The 21,374-nt window shown below is 37.1% G+C and overlaps 3 protein-coding genes across 4 annotated transcripts in view; 1 reads left to right on the forward strand and 2 right to left on the reverse strand.

Moving 5' to 3' along the window:
- Positions 1 to 40: 40 nt before the first annotated feature.
- On the forward strand, positions 41 to 6,199 carry LOC116297983 (growth hormone-regulated TBC protein 1-A). The gene is made up of 11 exons (XM_031706307.2): positions 41 to 151; positions 1,685 to 1,839; positions 2,016 to 2,062; positions 2,135 to 2,246; positions 2,533 to 2,654; positions 2,720 to 2,816; positions 3,266 to 3,329; positions 3,484 to 3,592; positions 4,319 to 4,456; positions 4,860 to 4,907; positions 5,296 to 6,199. Exons 1-11 carry the CDS (start codon positions 135 to 137, stop codon positions 5,401 to 5,403), a joined length of 1,017 nt encoding a protein of 338 aa, XP_031562167.2. The 5' UTR covers positions 41 to 134; the 3' UTR covers positions 5,404 to 6,199.
- On the reverse strand, positions 5,435 to 17,074 carry LOC116297982 (beta-galactosidase-1-like protein 2). The gene is made up of 18 exons (XM_031706306.2): positions 16,578 to 17,074; positions 16,313 to 16,381; positions 15,855 to 15,950; positions 15,062 to 15,170; positions 14,305 to 14,397; positions 13,597 to 13,687; positions 12,827 to 12,891; positions 12,189 to 12,339; positions 11,132 to 11,209; positions 10,693 to 10,785; positions 10,144 to 10,197; positions 9,812 to 9,864; positions 9,117 to 9,266; positions 8,703 to 8,813; positions 8,532 to 8,619; positions 8,247 to 8,334; positions 7,210 to 7,438; positions 5,435 to 6,900 (listed from the first exon to the last, which is right to left on the reverse strand). The coding sequence occupies exons 1-18, from the start codon at positions 16,859 to 16,861 to the stop codon at positions 6,799 to 6,801; spliced, it is 2,004 nt and encodes a 667-aa protein (XP_031562166.1). The 5' UTR covers positions 16,862 to 17,074; the 3' UTR covers positions 5,435 to 6,798.
- A 91-nt stretch (positions 17,075 to 17,165) lies between these two features.
- LOC116297981 (beta-galactosidase-1-like protein 2) overlaps positions 17,166 to 21,374 on the reverse strand; it is a 9,303-nt gene continuing 5,094 nt past the window's right edge. For both annotated transcript variants that reach the window (XM_031706305.2, XM_031706304.2), the window contains 7 exons: positions 21,162 to 21,214; positions 20,380 to 20,532; positions 20,044 to 20,151; positions 19,768 to 19,864; positions 19,184 to 19,271; positions 18,617 to 18,860; positions 17,166 to 18,274 (listed from right to left, as the gene is read on the reverse strand). In XM_031706305.2, the coding sequence (XP_031562165.1) occupies positions 18,191 to 18,274; positions 18,617 to 18,860; positions 19,184 to 19,271; positions 19,768 to 19,864; positions 20,044 to 20,151; positions 20,380 to 20,532; positions 21,162 to 21,214 (827 nt within the window). In that variant the 3' untranslated portion in view covers positions 17,166 to 18,190. The remainder of the gene's footprint in view (positions 18,275 to 18,616; positions 18,861 to 19,183; positions 19,272 to 19,767; positions 19,865 to 20,043; positions 20,152 to 20,379; positions 20,533 to 21,161; positions 21,215 to 21,374) is intronic.

Raw genomic sequence — 21,374 nt, forward strand, 5'->3', positions numbered from 1 at the left:
GTCAAAACCAACCAATCAAAGTCGTCGTTAGAAACTCGAAGGACTTGAGGCTGTTTGGATTCTTGTTTCATTGAAGATGCGTCCAGTTTAAAGTTTGAAATTTCGTTGGAAATTTTATCGATTGTTTTTTTAAGATGTCGACGATTCGCAGGTACGGTGCAAATATTTATTTATTCTTCTTCCTACTGCGCTTCTAAATATTCAAATTTTATGATTCTTTTAGTTTGCTTGAAGGATAATGTAAAGACTGTCTCATACGAAATGTCGCATCGTCTTTATATCCAGGAAATGTCAAAGTCAACTAAGGAAATTGGAAAATTGTGAAATAACGAAATCAGGCTAGGCTGAGAGTTCTAAAAGTTCAATCAAGGATAGAACACTTTTGTTCTATCGATCGCCCTTAGACCCGTTAATTCCCAAGGAGATTTACACTAATTTTGATAGCGCAATGTTACTTCATGCAAATCTAATCTGTTAAGATTTCCTCAAGGGTATTCTATTTTATTAGTTTAACGTAAAATCGAAAGTTTTAACTTAGATCTTTGTACGAGCGTTGTACGGGTTATCTTGATAAGTTTATGTACTTTGTAACTGTCCTTAAAGTGACGAGGAAATATTTTTTTGCGGTCCAAACTTGTTTATCTTCTTTCAACATTTGTTCTAGTTTGTTCGTGAACCTGTTATTGCAAATACGTTCTTGTTTTTCTTGCCAATTAAATTTGAGCATGATTTTAACTTCATGATTGTACCATTAATTGCTATTGTTGTTTATGAAACCATCACACCTATATTACAAGTTCTATTGTCAGTACATCCTGTTGTTGTCTCTACATAAAATCGCGACAGCAATCGAAGTTTCAAAGGTTCATTGTGTAAGTCCAGAATGCCAATAAAAAACGAAAGTGTAAAAATGTAACAGCTCCAACACCCTGATGAAACAGTGGTTCAAGACGTGAAAATGAATTCCTTCATGAAAGGCCCTTTCTACTATTGTTTTAAAAACTCATTCTGAACAGTTCATTCTAAAACTAAATCCCTAAAAGACCTCACATCACAGAAACATCTATAGTAACATCTATAGTTAGAGGATTTCACTTTTTAAATATACATTTAAAATAAATTTCATTCAAATTATGCAAATTAGAAAAGTACCATAGCAAAGAGATTAAGGCTCAGTGATTTTTCTAAATTACCTGATCGTTATATCACTGTTTTACGTCAACTGCTCTTAAAGTGTGACAGTTTTGTCTAAGGAGAACACAGTTTTTCTTGACCTTCAATTCATGCACATCCGTAATGAGTTAAAGAATTATTGGTTTGTCAAAATAATTTCGTTATGATATATAGCTCTGGATAAAATAAATAATTTTTTTACAATAATTTTTTTATTTGTTAATATATTATATTCATTTATTTTTTAAGTTTCTTTCTTTTTCAGTCATTCACTTCATTTGCTTATTTCATCCAAACACCCAGCTCAGTTTTCCATCCTCAATTCCATCCATAATTCCATCCATCCCTTCCTCCCTCCTTCCCTCCCTCCCTCCCTCCCTCCATTTATTCATTCATTCATTTATTCATTCATTCATTTTTTCGCTCATCCATTCTTTGATTCATTCAATCTATCTACCATAGTATTGAACATCATTACAAACCAGTGATTTACAATTGTCTATCATTTTAGTCCAGTGGATGAGTATGGGTTTCAAAGACCAGATGACTTTGATTACAACAGTTATGAACACTTTATGACAAGCTATCTCCGTGTCTTGGCCAGGAGAGCAAGCAGATGGCAAAGATTCGTCAGGGGAACTTCAAAAGTCAAAAAGTCCAGAAAAGGTCACTATAAACCTTATAAAGTTATCATATTATTATGTTATTCATATGTTAAGTGATTTTGAGTAATGTGGTTGCACCTAAAGAATAGGCTTTTGAATACCTCATGTTCTAAACAAAAATATCTCCATAGCTCCCCATGTAAAATCCTGTTAATAAGATTAAATTTTCGTTTCTAGTTAAGAGATTTGTCAGGAAGGGAGTACCTCCAAGCTACAGGGGACAGGCAAGTATTTAATACTATCAAAATAATTTGTTTTGAAATATTCAAAACATTATGATCTTATTTTGTTTGCAGGTTTGGATGGATATTAGTGGTGCTAGAAAGAGGAAAAAGAAAAATCCAGGCTATTACCAGGGTCTACTGGAACAAGAACTGGATGAAATAGTGAAGAATAGTATCACTACAGGTATTGAATTGCATGATATACTATATACTGACAGATCAACCATGAGATAGAGTTGCAATAATGTCTATCATTCATCCATCCTTCTATCCATTCCTTCATTCACTCACTCACTCACTCATTCATTTATCCATCCCTCCCTCCCTCCCTCCCCCCATTCATTTATTCATTCATTCATTCCCATCCTTCATTCACTCTTTCATTCAAACAAATAAACAAATATGAAATTTAAGATTATGCAAGCAATTTACTTTCATATCTATACATCAACTTTATTTTTCGTCAACAGATATAGACAGAACCTTTCCAGAGAATATATTTTTCGGGTCATCTCAAAAGGACCTGCGCAAAAATCTTTACAATGTGTTATATGCCTATGCATTGCACAATCCAAGAATAGGCTATTGTCAGGTATGTAGTGCACATGTCGGGATGTATGATAAATAACTTCACTAAAAGTCTCCATTTTTTACCAGGGTCTTAACTACATCACTGGCATGCTTATATTGATTGTTAAGAATGAAGATTCAGCATTTTGGTCATTAGATGTAATGATGTCGAAACGGCTTCCAGGTAAATCATGTGTAATTCTCATTTCCATGGTTAAAGGCCCCAGAAAATAAGCCAGAATAATATTGGGTTCTCCACTAAACAAAGTTAAGGAAATCTAGATTTATTTCAAGGTCAGGGAATAGTTATCAGGGTATTCTGTATTTGGTCACGAAGATTATTAAACATGCAAATGTCAATAACACTTTTTTTTAGAAATTTTGGTATCCTGTGGAATTCTGCTATAGTGGTCCTGGAATTCTATGCAATGCTTTTTGTATGGTTTAGGTTACCTATTCATCCCCTTTGAAAAGTTGAATTGTATTTTGACATGGTCCTAGATCCTTTGCATTACAATTAATTGACAATGCCCCTTACCCTCCCCTCCCCTAAATAACATCAGCAGCCCCCTTATTTCTGCCTTTGAATGTTAAGCATTTCAACTCTTAAGTAAAATGGCTCATTGCTTTCAGATTACTATGCAAAGGATATGCTTGGGTTGCAAGTGGAGCATGAGGTTTTAGCTCAACTTGTCAAGTAAGTAGAAGTTTAATATTTGGAGCTGGTCATTCAATTCACTTCTTGGGGGAGAAGTGCTGAATATAATTTTACAAAGTATTTCTTGGCGCATGCAATTTTCAGATTTTTATGACCTGCAGACACTAAATACTAGCCACCTTTTCTTCCCCAGGAAGAAGATGCCACAGTTACATGCTCACATAGAGAAGATTGGGTTATCATATAGTATATTCGCCACTAAATGGTTCATTTGTTTATATATTGACGTACTGCCCGTGGAGGTAAGAATATACAGTCAATTCAAAAAACGTTGTTGTCGACGGGCTCAAGCCTACGCGACTGGACTGAAAGGAATATGGGTAAAAATCACTGAAGCGGTTGAATATTCATTCTGATTTAATTGTTGCCGCTAGTAATAAGATAATAATGGTGAGAAACAATCCATCAATTGCATGTCTTTGGGTTTAGGGAAAGAAAAACCAAGTAGTTATGATTCAGTTCACAAATACGAAAATACGAAGGCATTAAAAAAACATCTCCTTCAACTCTTCCCGCTCGCCTACGAAGGTTCGTGCTGTAAACCAGGCATAACTAGTCAGATAAAATAATGGAGTCAACTCGGCTTCAATGATTGTTACCCAGAGTTCCTTTCGGTCCAGTCGCGTAGGCTTGAGTTGGTCGACGACAACATTTTTTGAATTGACTGTATGCTTTCTGGTCTCTACTGTACTTTAAGGGTTTTTCTTCATTTTTTCCTTCCACTAAAATTATCTTCTATCTTCCAATGTTATTCTAACATGGAATGAGGGCTACAGGTTTGTTATCCAAGGACAATTTATATCCATTTTTCATCAGTCATTTTTTCTAAATTATAGATTTTTCCTTTTTTAATGTCTCCCCAGATCAGACCATGTGTTATTTTTATTCCCCTTTAGTATTGTTTCCTTCTTTCCTAAGATTGCATTGCCACATCAACCAATGATATCAATATTTCTTATTTTCTTCAGACAGTGCTTCGTATTTGGGATTGTCTATTTTATGAGGGCTCAAAAGTTCTCCTTCGAGTTGCACTGACGTTACTAGCTCTCCACGAGTCCCAGCTTATGGCTTGTGAAGACTTTCCTCAACTCTGTAATTCAATGAAGGTAAAAAATGCATGTCAGGCCAAGCAAGGTGATAATTAGTCACACCAACAAAGATGCAAAATGGCATGCCATTCCTTGCTATTAAGCTACTGTAATGAAGGACAGGCTTGTTAGCATTGACCTGGCTATTGCTACTCTTGTATGTTATCATGCTATTGTCCGGATGAAGGGTGCAGTTGTTGGCTCCAAGTTTGCTGGTGATACAGAGATCACACATAGCAACCATTCTTGAGAATATCACACAATTGCAATTAGTAACGTTGTGAAAATCCACTGTACATTGTGCGCATCAGTTGTGTTCGAGCCAATTTTTATGTGCCAAGTCTGAGAAATATATTTAGAGCATGGATTGCATGCAAAATTGAAATATCATTCCTTTTTCCTTCTCGTTTGTGTGATACAGGAGATAACTACGAACCCTTCAACAATGGACTGCCATTCTTTTATGGTCGTAAGTATAATCAAATAGTTGGGTAATAGTATAAGAAAGTAATCCTGGTGTCTAGTTTGCCCTGTGCATGGTAGCAATTTGGGAAGGAAATAAGTGAATAAGGAGGAAACTTAAACAGGGTGTAAAAACTTTGCAACCTTTTGACTTAAGAGTGTGACAGCCATTTGAGAGTCATATATATAAGTAAGAACTTGTTACCCTATGTACCTTTCAAATGGCTTCTATTTTCATGAAGCACATGATTAGGTAGTCTGTGTTCTCGCTGCTTTCCCATGGTCCAGAATTGGTCCAGATTGGCAGTAAACTATTTCAGAGTCACTGCATTTCATAGTGCATTTCAAATGCAATCAAATTATGCTGCATATTGAGACTACTTTTCCCCTTTTAGAACTGTTTTGAGCTGCCTGGATCTTTACCGATACGACAAGTCAAGAAACTTAGAGCAGAAGCACTAAAGAAACTCAGACCGCCAGAAGATGATGAGGCAAAATCTTAAACTATCTAGACAAAACATTTTAATTATCACATTCAGTTTTTGTAATATTTTTTTATTTCAAATTTGGGTTTGGGAATATTGAATCACTTTTATCAACATGAGAATATTATTATATATGAATAACTCACTTTATTTGGGAATAGTTTCCACCGATACTAGTCTCCCCCACAGCCTGTAGCTACTCAGGGGAGAAAGCGTTGCGTGACGACACTGAAAGCGGCTGTGGGGGAGACTAACCGATACAAGATGTATTAGATTGCCATCAAATGTTGATTAGAAATTGAGATGTAAATGAAACAAATATTGCTCTCTTTTGTCCTTTTCTCCTTTCCTGTCACTCATCCAAGCAAAAAAATATGTAAAAATGAAGAAAAGGAGTAGGAAAAGCAAAAAAGAAAGGAAGAACAAAACAAACAAATATGGTGACAATGACGTCACATCCAGTTAAACTTATTACCAGTACTGCGTCCGTACAGAAATTGTACTGTAAAAACTGTATTTAGAAATTTTTAGTTTTTTAATGTATATTTAATTGTTAACATGCTAGTGAAGTGTATATCAGCGACAAAAAGACCTCGTAAGAATAGGGAGAAAAGGAATTGCACCTTTAGATATTTTCCTTGCCTGTTGACCTAAAATTCTACCTCTATCAAATATGCAATTTCAATCAAAAAATATTCCAAATATCTGAGTGCATGCTCATGAACTTTGCATGTACTGTATTTAAAATTATAACGAATTTATAACAAATTAAAACTCTCATTATATCACTATTAAAATAAATGTGTATTTTGTACGCCTTGCGTTTTAAAAACTATAGTCGTAACTTTTTGTTAAATTGAAAGATTTCACATGGCCATGTTTTTCACAGCCATATGAAATCTATTAAACTTTAGTCAAATCCAACTATCGGTCTATCAACAATGCTGCTTTCTGATTGGATGAGCTACTACTAGGCTAAAAGTTATTTCCTACTAGTAGCGAAAAGTGTTGGCTTTAAAAACCAAAACTAATTAAATTTTTAAACTTTACCTGAAAACTATTTTTCATCTATATATTTGATGGAATAATTGTGGATTTGACTAAAACAACTAATCCTCTCTATAGCCTATGAATCAATAGCCCATTCTTGGCTCAGGGACTATACTGCTAAAATATACCAACAAGATTCCATTTTAGAACCTGAAAAATTATGTTTGCTTCAGTGTCTTGTGGTGATAAGCTCCTCAGTGTCTTCTGTTGTGATAAGTTGCTTCAGTGTCTTCTGTGGGGATAAGTTGCTTCAGTGTCTTCTGTGGGGATAAGTTGCTTCAGTGTCTTCTGTTATGATAAGTTGCTTCAGTGTCTTCTTTGGGGATAAGTTGCTTCAGTGTCTTCTGTGGTGATAAGTTTGCTTCAGTGTCTTTCTTGTATTTTATCTCCAAGCTGAGGTTCCATGACGAACGTCACTTCAAACTCCTCTTCTTTGATTGATCCCTCCAACTCGAATAGAACAATCTTTAGTTATGGGAAGAAAAATAAGAGTTAGCAATCGAACAAATCAAGGAATGGATAGTCAGATTGGATGGAATGATTGAAGCTAGAAACGCAAGAATGATTAATGGATTGATGGAATGGAATGGGAAGGGATGGGTGAATGACTCCAGCCATGTTTTCACTAAGCATTTGAAGTCACCTAAAATTCCTTTAGGTGTCTTAATCTGAAGTGTCTGTCAAGAACATTGCTGTGATTGGCAACGACATTAGGTAGGCCACAAAAAATTCATTTCTGAGTCAAAAGAAAATACATGCCGTTATTGTACTTACCGTGTTCTCTCCAGAGCGTAGCCATGGTTTTGGAAGGTAAAGTGTCTTCTGTGGTCCAATATTCCAGTAGCGTCCTAAATTACGACCATTTATAAAGCACGATCCTTTTTTCCACGCACTCATTAGAAGGTATGTGTCCTTAGGTTCACCAGATATTTCGAATTTTCCTTTGTATAAGCCTGGTCCAGTACGTTTAGAAACTGAGGACCATTCTATTTTGTTGGTTAATCTTTGGAGATAAAAGAATACGTATTGATAGGTGTTATGTTAAGTGGCCCTAATATTGATCCTTGAGGAATGCCACTGAGAATAAATGTTTTCTTTTTAATTTATAGTAATGAAGCAAAGTGGCCCCAATCTTGATCCTTGAGGAACTCCAGATAACAAAAATACTAGCATATGTCTATTTTCATATTTGACGAATTTCTATCCTTGAGAAACTCCGGACAGAAACAATATCAATGTACAAATGTATTTCTTTATCTAATCTTTAAACATAAAAATAAATTTTCGGCGCTTATTAAATGTTTTGGGTTTCATATGCGCCGTTCATTCGGGGGCGGCGTTTATTCGAGGGCGCGCTTACTTAAAAAAATGTGTTTACCATACTTATACATAATGCGTAAAAAATATTGATTACAAAGTAAATACAAACGTTTAAAAAATACGAAATACTAATTAATTTTAGAGTTTAAATTCAGACGTCACAGTCATTGTCCTCTTCATTATCTGAGTCCAAGTACTGCATTGTTGGACGTTATATTAAGTACTCGTTTACTAAGCGCCGCGGTGCTTATTAAAGTTTTTGGGTTTCATATGCGGCGTTAATTCAAGGTCGGCGCGTATTCGGCGCGGCTCTTATTAATAATTTTGGTCTTAAGTGCAGCGCTTATTTAAGGGTGGGGTTTAATCGGGGGCGGTGCTTAAACGAGTCAATACGGTAATTGCATATTTTACAAGAAAATAAAGTGGTCCCTATATCAAAATTGTGAAGTTTATGCTCAGTTTATTTATCAAGCATTATTGCTTGCACATACTTGTCCATGACTTTAGGCTTAAAGTCAAGCGGGTAGATGGTCCAACGTTTGTGTTTCTTGCCGTCAATGGTAACTTCACCTAGAATTCCTGTATTTTAAAAATATGATGACAATGATAAGGGACCATTCATTGGTTCATTTAGAGGGGCGAGCTGGCAAGAATCAAAACTAATTGATAAAAACGTATTGTCCCCCTTTTGATCCCATTATATTTCATTTTTTTGACTCGCCCCCTCCCGTTTTTATTGGTAAATTATATGTAAGCCCCCCTTCCGATAGATGTACCTTTTCTTTGTGTGTTGATGTTCTTCAAAAAATTGACTCGACCCATGTTCTCCACCAATATTTCCAGTGTCTTCTCCTCCCCTGGTTCCTGTTGAACGAATTTGATCTGTTAAATCAATTTTTATGGCATCGCGCCAGCTGATGTCCAAAAAAATTTTCAGTCTCATTTACCTGGTCAGAACTTAGCGTAGCTTTGACATTTTTGGTCTTATTTACGTTCAGATACTTCCCCTTGTAATCCATCACTTCTGGAATATTTTGTTCTTTGGAATCAACGAAGACCTAAGATAGAAAACAATTTCGTACCACGTCAAAATTTTCGACTTCAAAAACCAAACAACTTCAGGGGTACGGGGTCTCCACCACTCTCATATCACAATAATTTTCACGTCTCCACCTCCATCCAGATTAGAACATGTCTAAGCATAGCAAGTAAGAACAGCAATCAAATACGCCACACCTCAGAGTTTGGGTTCTCCACCAGTTCATATCGTCTTGGTCTCCAAATTGTCCACCGCCATCCAGATTAAACAAAAATGAAGCCAAATACATAGCAAGTAAAAACAACGAATATCAATCACATACCTTCGCCCTGTCTCTATAGCTCTCAATTTTTAGTTGCTTTGCACTGGGTGGTATGGTTGTTTGGTACAGGATGTAACCATAGCCTTGACCACCGTTGTTGTTGATGGGTAGACTTTCCATGGGGACTGGGTATTCACTTTCAACGGATGTCTGTCCCCATAATAATAATAATATGATTGAGAAGGCATAGTTTGATTCCGAGATGCATTTTATGACTACTGTTAAAAGTCTTGCGGGTGGGTAACGAGGGTAATTTCGGGCAAAACGATTTGTTTTTTGTTGACCCACTGTTCCACCCTCTTGCAGATATATCTGTGTTAAATTCAATGACTGAGAAAGCGATTTATGTGCACCCTTTATCGCATCTGACAACACACTGAGTAAGTCAGCCAGATTTACTGCGGTTTTCCATATTCTGCGAACTCAGACATTTCAACGGCTTGTTGTGAAATTGGTTTTTCACTGCCGCCAGTCAAGAACATAAAAGGTACTGACTGATTCTTTTTGATTGACGGCAGCAAAAAAGAAAAACAAATTTCAGCGTGCCGCTTGTGACTGCAGAGTTTGCAGAACTTCAAATACCGCAGTAATCCTGTACACTTACATTTGGGATTTTAATACAAGCAATTTTAGTGCCGTCCAGAAATAGTATTCAAAAAAAGCAAAGATATACGACAGTTAAATTATAGACTTACCACATATTTGAGTAAGGTTTTGAGTGGCATAAACTCCTGCATTTCCACTGGTTCTATGATCAAAACCAGCATACTATTCAATTATGAATAACATGGGTGGATCTAGGGGAGGGGTGCAGGGGGAGTGCACTCCCCTAGATGAGCTGATATCTACTGTATTATTGGTGTTCGAGTTTGTAAGCAAAGAGTACACCCCCTCCTAAGACGAAAATCCTGGATGGTGCCCCCCCTCCCCTCTCTAGAAAAATCCTGGATCTCCCCCTGAATAATAACATTCTGAGGGGATATGACAATAGCACAGTGCCCCATTGTAGCAATGGGAGTATACTTACCATAAATTGTTTTCTCTGTATTTGGAGGTATACTTTTTGGCATATGTTTTGGAACTATAAAACACCATACAAATTTATATTTTCATTTGATTCGATTTCCTCCCTAACATGGGTTAAAAAACACCTTCCATCGGTACCCTGAAACAACCTCTGGGCTGATCTAAGTCAGTGTACGGCTAATTCACAGATTGAACCCTGAAACAACCTTTGGGCTGGTTTTAGACAGGACATAGCTAAAAAAACTTTTCTCACATGTGATGCCAAGTCCTGGATTCAAACCCAAGACCCCAGAGGTGAGAAGGGGGTACAGTACTGCTACACCACCCTTGAAATGCTCATGTGACTTATTAATTCATACCACATGGTTTCCAGGGGCGTAGCGAGGTCTCGATTATTTGGGGAAATGTACCATTTTCCCACCAAATCCTCAGGAATCCCACATGAATTAATTATTATTTGGTGCCAAGAGCAAACTTTTTGGGAGGCACACACTCCCCACCCCTCCCCCTAGGCTAGTGGTGGTTTCTATTTTTTGGGGTGAATACTCACGAGAATTGAAGGGCACGTTATTCAGGATAACCTTTCTGAGTGCCTTGTATTTATCAGTGATGTCGCCTGCTTCTGATACTGGGGCATCATAGTCTGTTGTGAGAAAGAATGCACAGGGAGCCCATTCTCAGTTTTTGTGTCAATGTGTTACTACAGTATGTGGCTACGAACAGTGAGCTTGCAATAATAGAGACATGTGAATAATTATTGTCCAAGGTGTTAAAAAAGGTCTCTATTATTGCATGCTCACCGTTCATCTTGCTTCAATGCAAAGGCACAGCTACTGTACCTTTCAAGATGGTGCAGGGAACTGTGAAGGGGACTATTCCTTTTTTGGAGATTTTGTGGATAATTCGATATTTTTTTTATTGCAAGAAAATGATTTGCCTGCTTTACAGAGTTTGTCATGTTGCGTTAGATTCTCCTGGAGTATTCTTACCATATGAAGTTACTGTTGGCTTGTAACGACCATGCTTGTCAGCATTGGCTCCATTCATAAAACCAAAGTTTGTACCACCTTTAATAAAGCAACCCATAATGAAACCCTTTTTACAAACACGTGCAATTTTTTTCCATTCACAACCATGTGTCGTTTGAGTATTATTTCTTTGTTTAATGGTTGCACATAAGAAGACACATGAATATGGGTATAGTTTAAACAAAGAATCTCAGTCTCAAGAGAATGACACAGTTTACACGCTACATCCAAACAAATATGGTATATTACATTTCATAGTACACTCAACAAAATTACTTGACTCTGATTGGTCGAGAGGAGTACAATTATAGCGTTAATTGCACTCCGTAGGAGTACCGAATTAAGTCGCTATGGCAACACAGCCAAAACAATGTCAAAACAATTATTTTCTATCATTTTGTACTTAAAAAGCATAAATGAAATTTTAAAGCCGTAAGAACTAATCTTTTTTATGCATTTCAGTTGCGCGATGGACTGGAAATCGGCCGCCAAATAGACAAAGATGAACGGCGTCGCTTTGCATTTTTTACTGAAATTTTGTTGAGTGAACTATAAACAAAAAATCGCACGATCTTCTCGTACAATTTGGAATTAATAGACACTTGTAATGTTTTGAAAGTTCTTTAATTGTACTCGCCTAAAGGCTCATGCAATTACAAGAACTTTCAAAAATTACTCGTGTCTATTAATTTCCAAATTGTACTCGCGATTTCCTATACTAACATTGCAACAAGACATACATTATCCCTATTCAAATCTCCACCATCCTTTGGTAGATTATTTCTAATATGCAAGTATTTTGGGATGCATGACTTGCTGTGAAGGTGATGTTTTCTAGAATTTTAATTGGTTGACCTTTTTTTCACTTCATGGTCTGACATTGCCGTGACTTCAGCATGTCCTTGTATTTATCGTATTTATGCCATGTTTCAGGTATTTGATTTGATGGAGAGTAAATTCTCATGCAATTTGATTGGTTCATACATAACATATTAAGTATAAAATAAATCCACCTTACCATGAAACATATAAAAGTTAATAGATGATCCCATAGCAAGAATATTTGTTACTCGCTGGACAGTTTTGTCTAGGGACAAAATATGGTGATCTTCACCCCAGTGGTCAAACCAACCAGACCAAAACTCTGTAACCATTAGAGGCTTGTTGGGCTGAAAGTTAAGGTAACAGCACCATCATCTCATTGTTATCATTATCATCATCATCATCATCATCATCATCATCAACACCATCAAAACATCATCTTCACCATTCACATCACTGTCATAAAATACTTAGAACCATCTTGATTGTCATCATAAACTGCTTCAAGGCTGGATCTAAGTCTTTGAGAGGAGGAGGGAGATTACCTCCAACATTGGAAGAATGCTCTTTCTACATTTTCCACCACAATCATCATCATCATTCTCATCATCATCATCACCACAATCCCTGCCATCTGACACCATCATCCCGAACATTATCACCAACATCATTACTACCATAACATCACCATCATTTTATTATCATCATCGCCATCATCACCATTATCATCATTATTATCATCTTTATTATCGTCATTTTCATCTTTGCTGTTTTTCTCAACTTCATCATATCATCATCATCATCATTATTACCATACATTGGCATCTCACCTACCTGTAACTCTTTCAAGCCTTTGAGAACATGTGTCTCATTCCGTTGGAAATTAGCAGTTCTCAGAACTTACAAAAACAAGAAAAAGAAAGAAAAATGTTAATAAATTACTGGTACATATTTGTAAAAGGAATTCACAAGAAAACGTTAGATAGTAAAGGACAAAATAACCATACCATTGAGTAATATATAGACAGTATGAGTGGCCGAGTTGTATCGGATATACAAGGCGTAGCCAGCGTAGGTGGACACAAATACTATAGATTGCTTATCAAACGTCTAGGTTAGTTCCTTTGTGTTTTACTAAAATTTTCAATATTAAAGTGAATCTGGCCAAGAAAATCCAACTTAAAGATGAACACGATTCTGTATCTGATTTACAACACTCTTCACAGTCGTGATTTCTATTGTGTTTTCCTTATGAATTATTAATGAGTTTGATAAATCCTAGTTATAATTCCGATACTGTTTTTTAAGGTTTTATTTGATGCACTTATTATAATCATGGGGGCCTATACCTGGGAAGAAAAGAATTTTGGATGAAAAGGAAACTTATATTCATTTCTATTGTGATCCAAGTCAATCTCTTATGTTTCATCAACCAACACAAGGTTCCAGAAGTAGGCTTATAATGTGGAGGGATATTTGCTCTAGCAGACTGGTGGGCTTATAATCAGGAGGGATTATGATCTTAGAGGGGAATTATAACTGGGATTTTATGGTATTTTAATTGTACAACAAAACACTGATCTGATTTATCTGTGCATATGTACCTCCAGATAAATGAAACTTTTTCTCTTTTTTCATCTGATATAAGCCATCTGAAGTGATCAATAGCTCAGAAACACCTCTCCTGGTCATTTCCTGTGCAAAACGATTTCATGATTAGAGGCATGAGCTGAAGATACAACTTTCTTTTCATGAGAGCCATCTCTAAAGAAAATAAAAGTGCCATTTGGCCCTTCTGGGGATGGGTGTTTCATGCTCACATTCCTGTCCCCTGGGGTTCCAACCCTTATAAGCATATATTTTGACAAATAGATATAACACAACAGTGATATCTCTGTTTAGCAAACAACGTATTAAGCAGGTGTTATCTTGTACTTTAAGACTATCTGACATGTGTTGGTCAACTGTCTCCCAACTGTTGGCCATGTGGGGGTTTTTCTATGGGTCCTTCGGTTTTCCTCCCTCCTCAAACATCAACTTCTAAATTCCAATTCAATCACAGAACAAGGGCCACAGGTTTGTTAGCCTCTGGCTATTTTAATAGCACTTAAAAGTGCTACCCACATGAAAATAGGATGTGTTTTTTTGTTGACCATGTGTTGACTGAGCACTAGGGTCACTCATTAAACAGATGAATCCCCTTTTCATATCAATAGCATGGCAGCAACAAAATTATTGGGGGGAGGGGGATTCTGATCCCTGGAACCCATATGTGTGGAGCCATCAATGTTAATGCACTATATATATCTTACACGTTTGAGGTGGCGCATGTAAAAAGAATCATTTCCAAAGCTAAGGTATTCATTTTCCACTTGCCATGCTATTATAGGACCACCCTTCGAATACTGAAAGAAAAAATGTAGGAATTTTTTGTTAAAAACCTGAGCACCACAAAACAGTACATAGTATAATTTCCCGGGGAGGGGGGGTGGGGCAGGGTACTCCCCTATATTCACTATATGGGTACATGCCACCAAACAGGGTATGGTTTTCAGCGATTCTACTCTGGAACTGGGTATATAAAATCGCGCTCACTCTGGGACAGGGTATATGAATTCGTGCTTTCTCCTCTCTGGAACAGGGTATCCATTTTTGCAATACCGGAACAGGGTATGATTTTCAGCGATCTTGCTCTGGAACAGGGTATGAATTATAGCAATTTTACTCTGGAACAGGGTCAGGGTTGAGAGGGCTCAGCGGTGTATCCCTACCTTAAACGGGCAAGAATACCCCCCCCCCCCCCCCCGGGTATAATTTAAATGCCTGACAAATGCAATGTAATAAAAATAGATCTCTTTAGAAAAAGAGTTATTCCACAGAAGAGCAAAGGGATGATTTCATCCCAAGAGGTGAACAGTGAGATTACAATGACAGAGACCTTTTTAAACACCTTGGACAATTATTTACATGTCTCATTCATTGCATTGCAAGCTCACCGTTCCTCTTGCTTCAATGCAAAGGCTACCTTTCAGGGTGGTACAGGGAACTGTGAAAGGGACTATACTGTACCTGTAAAGGTGTTAGTTTTGGAATCAATTCATCAAAGAATCTGCCTGTTGCATCAGTGTAAGGTCTGTATGAAGTCCTTAGATTCATTTTGGGGTCTCTGAGTAACCAGCTAAAAATAATACATTTTTTTTTACATTTCTTACATATGGTAATTATATATATTATAGTAATAATAATGATTCATATATGCTATACAAACGTTGAGAAGTCTGGAAACTTTGCATTGTGTACAGGATCATGGCTGTATATCAGTAGCCACCAGTACGGTTGGTCCAGTTTTAACCTCACCACTTTTTACCTTCAGAACCATTTTTCTAATTTTTTTTAAAAATATTTATTACACATACAAGTAAATAGATGAATGAATGATGCAATCCGCGATGAGTGGTTTACATTTGATCAGTACTATCATTAACAATAGCTAAGATAGAAAGATTTCTATCCCTCACCGATCACGACCACCATGATGGCTGTGGTTATTCAGGAAGTTTTTTTATGATCCTTGCATTCTGAAACACATTTTTGGGCAATATATATTGCAGTGATCTCAGCAATGAAAGTATTATCAATTGGAAACCATAGCTTATGTGAAAATGTCAGTCATCAACACCAACATGTATTGTTGTTCACTGGGCTATTGGTGCTCACTGTGGTCTGTGATAAGACACCTAATAAATGGTAAAAGCTTAATTTGTAGCAAGAAAGTAACCAGTGATGACATATAAAAGAAGCCTGGTCAATATGTTGTACAATAGCTTGTGGCAACAATTATGCTAATTTGGTACGTACTAACCTAGGCAGTCCTCCTAGATCCCATTCAGCACAGATATATGGACCAGGTCGCATGATAACATAGAGACCAAGCTCTTGTGCCTTTTCTACAAATTTGCTGAAGAAGAAAAAGAAGTATAGAGTTTTGAAGGTTTGAATAGACAGACTGCTAATATTCCCCTTCACAGTTCCCTGCGCCATCTTGAAAGGTAGCAATCAGTGAGCTTGCAATGATAGAGACCTTTTTAACACCTTGAATAATTATTCACGTCTCTATCATTACACTGCTCACCGTTCGTCTCGCTTCGATGCAAAGGCACGGCTACCTTTCAAGGTGGCACAGGGAACTGTGAAGGGGTCTATTGCTTCCTTGTTTACATAGCTATAGACAGTCAGCTGGTGGAATTAGAGCCTGTTCAGAGGGGGCCATGAAATTATTACAAATTACTTTCGCATACAGGTCCTCCGCTTTATACTTACACAATATCAAGTTGTCCATCAAAAACAAACTTTCCTTTTACTTCTTCATGTAAATTCCAGGCTACATAACTGTGTAAAATTAAAGCATTAATCTACATTTTATTCAAGACCAATTTACAAAGCCACAAGATTAATTTGTCACCCTATAAAGACATATAGCAGGTACCACAACCAACTTTGCAATTAAAATAATACATATATTACATATAACGGGAAATTGGCTTAAATTCTTTATAAATTACCGACTTTTAATTTTCAGACTTACGTTTCAACAGTATTAAGTCCCATAGCTTTGAGCTTCAAAAGTCTGTCTTCCCAATATTCAGGAACGATGCGAAAATAGTGCGTTGCTCCACTCAAGATAGTGAACGGTTTGCCATCTAATGTAAAACCTGGTCCCTCGGCTTTCAATCCTTCGCTTTTGCCATACCGGCTTAAAGATGTCTTCTTCGTTCTTCCATATGACATCCATATCGTAAAACACAGTGATAATAAGATGAGAAATATTATAGGTTTTTTATGAAGGCGAATTGAAGTCCCCATCGTCATATTGTAGAGGGCCTGAGTGGAGCAGACCAAGAATGGTCAATGATTAATAACCTACTTTTTTAAAATATAAACAAAAGCTCGATAGTCAGGGACATCTGTTATCCCTACTCAAGGATTGAAAATATGAGAAATTTGCTTTCAAAAGCTTATGATCATTGACGTTTTTGCACGGGAAACCAAACCACGACTGGAGAACTTTTGAGTCTAAGACTAGGACATCTCAAACCCTACCCTAGAAAGAGCAGTTTTGTCACAAGGGAGGGGAGGGAGTAAATTTTCAATTGCGTCTCAAAAAAAAAATGCGTTCGGATAATTTATCTTTATTTTACCAAACCTCTTTACATTTTAGTACAAATTCTTATTTTATCATTAATCTTTAAGATAATAAATAATACGACCATTAATGTCATATAAATATCGATACTGGAGCGTCCTTTGATATCAAGAAAGAAAAAACTAAATTAATTGTACCACGACGTTTTTATATAAACTGAAGCGAATGAATAGGTTTGAATGTTACATTGAAAAGCTGACCTTGATTGTAACATTTTAATAGCTTACGATGTGAATTCATTATGTAATTCTAAAAACACTTAGGCTCGTATCAAACGTCAAACTTTACACGAGCCGAACCTAATGACATCAAAGTAGACCGCCTTGTTGTCCATTGTTTCAATTAGGTTCGGCTCATGTGAAGTTTGACGTTTGACCCGAGCCTTATATTCTTATCCCCCCTCCCTTTTCACACATTAGCACGTGACAATTAAAATATCTAATATTTGTTTCTGATTCTCGGCGCGCGCGCGAGTTTTATTACCCTTTCGTGTCAACAGTCCATAACTATAATCTATATAGGACTATTTAGGACTTAAGACTTCTAGTCATCAGTTAGTACTCGATCTAGATATCGACATGCTAGATTTTCACTTAACCCGTGTGAAGAAAATGAATTCTTACTGTGTAATAATCAAACAGACACGAAAGAAAACCATGAAAATGAGATAATAGAAGATCTAAAATCTTCTAGTCTACTTTTTCGAAGTAAAACAACTTTGACAAATTAACGAGCTGTGCAAAACAAAAACAAAAAAAAAAACAGAAGGTAATTTAGAGTAATGATAATGAAAACTAATGAGAATGAAAAAGAGGGAAATGTTCTAAAATCCTTATTCTTAATTGTTCGTGCATTATACGAAGTGAAACTATTCAGTAATTCTCTAGATCTATACTTTCCCGCCACACAGCTAAACAGATAACAATAATTTGATTACAGTTTCAATTCTACTTTAGATCTTTCATGAATGAAAAGAAAGCGATTAGTTATAGTTTTTATGCAGTTTTGCCAAGATTAGGTTTGCTGGTGAACGTCAATAATCCATCCTTGCTTCTCGTTTCAAGCTCAAAAATGACGATCTACGAATAAAAGCAAGCGATATATTTTCATTTTAAAAGTATAAATCAAAGGAGTTATGATCAGGTGGAGGAGGTGCGCTATCAAAAATACAGATATAGTATATTTTCTTCAATTTGTGTGTGTGTGTGTGGGTTGGGGGGGGGGGGGAGGAAGGGGTGCAAAAGGGGAAACGCCAAAAGTATCAGGTTTTCCAATCACCCCTCTCCTACCCCCTTCCCCCCCTCGCCGCTCCACCCCATTATCATCATCATCTCCACCGATCCCAGCTATCTATATAGGGCTTCGACAGCAGAATGCACACATTAATAAAAGTACTTCCAACTTCACCAGGGAATACTCACAATATTTTCGCCAACAGTCAACCAAGGCGACGGTAAGTAAAGAGTCTTCTGAGGTCCTATCTTCCAATACCGACCAAGAATTCGACCATTGACAAAGACCACGCCCTTACCCCACCCCTCCATCAGGAGGAACGTGTCATGGGGTTGGCTATCAATGTTGAACACTACTTTAAAAAATGCTGGGTACAATATTGATTGGTCTGCTGACAGCGGCATGGTTTGCCATTTCGCCTCGTGGAAGACTCTAACAAAGTTAAAAGATACTCTTTCATCAGCGTTTGGAATTTTGAAGCTAAAAGAGTCCTTACATTATACTTTATGTTTGACTTGTTTGTTTCTTTGTTTGCTTTTTTATTTGTTTATTTGTTTTCGTGCTTTGTTCTAAAAATCCCTCAGAGGAAGGTGTGGAGTGGTAAATATACCTTAGGGAGTGGGGGAAAGGGGAGAGGAAGATCGATAGACGTTAGGATGGCAAGACATAAAAAATAAGTTCAGCACAAAATTTGCCTTGGCTTTGGAAATTCTTTCCACGGTTGCCTGAAAAAGAATGTTGTGACTAACTATTACCTCCTGACGAATAATGAATGAAAACTGAGAGGGAAAATAGTCCAGGATTCAGGTTTCTTTCCATCGATGAGAACTTCACCCAAAATGCCTTCGACGAAAAATTAGGATAATTTGATTAATCACAAGTCACCATTGTCATCAACATCATCACCACCATCAAGATCATTATTATTATCATCATCATCAATAATACGGCATCACCATCACCATCATCACCAACATCGATGCAGCAGCAGCACCATCATCATCATCATTATCATTATCATCATCATCATAATGATAATCCTCATCACCACTACCAATACCACCACCGGCATCAACACATCACCAACATCGACATCACCAACACCATCATCATTATCTTCTTCATCATCATCATCATCACATCACCAATACCACACCATTGACATCATCACCAACATTAACATCGACACACCACCAACATGATCATTGTCATCATCATCAACATCACCACCAATACGATCACTCATACGAGAATGGATCATCACTAACATCAACATCAACACGCCACCAACATCATCGTCATCATCACCAACATCATCATTGACTTCCCACTGACTTACCTTTACGCTGATCATTCAAGTGATTACCAAAGTTATTTCTTCCCATATTTTCCACTATGATATCTAAATAAATGGTCTCTTCGTTCTTGTCTAATGGCTGGAATAAAACAAATAACGAATTAAAGTCCTGATGAATTGTGGACTGTGCATGGGTCTATGTGCGAAGTTCCTGTGGGTTTCCTGGTGGAATTTCTTGCCAAAACGTCGCGCGCGCGCCTCTAACTTTGGAACCTCGCATCGCCTTTGCTGTTTGGTTGATCATGGGCCCTTGAATACCTTGTACTTCAGCTCCAGTTTAACGTGACTCATCTTTTCTATTGCCATATATTTTTTGTTCATGTCAAACGCATCCAAAGTTCCCACAAGCTGTGATCCCACCATCACCTAAAGTAAAAATAAAAACACATTTTGAAACAACTTGTGACAGTCCAAATGCTACTCTACCATTGAAATCGTAACGGGACTTCAGCTAAAAACTATTTTGATTTTGACGTACAACTTTGCACAAGCTTTGCATGTATACGATATACGAGTATGAGTTCTCTTCGCGACATCTTCGGAATAAAATTGTGGCTCATTCGTAAGATATTGTTTGTTTTCGGTTCCAGTTACCTGAGCTCTATCTCGGTATTTCTCTATTTCAAGAACTTTGGAGCCTTTGGGAAGCTTTGTACGGTAGACGATAAACCCGTACGGCTGTCCGCCATTGTTATTGATGAGTAATCCTTCCATTGGTAACACAGTTTTGGACTTGACCGTTTGATCCTGACACAAAGAAAAATATACTCCATACATCAAAATATTGAAAATAACTACTACGCACATGCTAAGGCATGCCACCTTTGCAACGAACATTTTTCGTACTCATGACAATGCAGATTCCGTCCTGGTTCTATAAATAGAGCCTTTAATTGTGACGTCAAACTGGATCCAAAACGAAAAGCAGTTCTGTAAAGCTCTTTTTTTTCATTGCGGAATTTTCTGACCGGTTTTTATGAGCATTTGGACACGGAAATACGTCACGTCTTAAAAGCTGTACATATATAAACTGTCTGTCCACAATTGACCCTTTTTGAGTTCCAAATTACCGCTGTGTTTCTTGATTACAGACTCATTTGCTCAGGCTAAGCCTCGATTTTATGAAGAATATTCACGTGTTCCAGTCAAGGTCCGTCAAGTTTCAAAGTGTTCGTATTGTTGAAGTTGTGTGCATTCTTTACTTTACCGTTGGTATTTGCGAGTAATTAGACACTGATTCGAGGCTTAGCCTGAGCAAATGAGTCTGTAATCAAGAAACACAGCGGTAACTTGGAACTCGAAAAGGGTCTATTGAGGGTTTGGCTTTATAATCTTAGTCAGTTGATGAATAGGGAATTTTATGATGATTAACATACCACAAATTTATAGGTGTCAATCAATGGTACGTACTCATTCATATGCAAGGGATCTGGAGAAGAAGAAAAAAGCAGACGAATAAAGAATGGGTAAATTAATAAATGGATGGGATGGAATGAAGGATAGGTAGAATGGGATGGATGGATGGATGGACGGACGGACGGACGGATGGATGGATGGATGGATGGATGGAGGGATTGGGATTGGGATTG

The sequence above is a fragment of the Actinia tenebrosa genome, unplaced genomic scaffold (assembly GCF_029948245.1).
Source record: "Actinia tenebrosa isolate PJP-AT-01 unplaced genomic scaffold, QUT_ActTen_1.0 PGA_scaffold0__85_contigs__length_37466705, whole genome shotgun sequence".
Classification (NCBI taxonomy): domain Eukaryota; kingdom Metazoa; phylum Cnidaria; class Anthozoa; order Actiniaria; family Actiniidae; genus Actinia; species Actinia tenebrosa.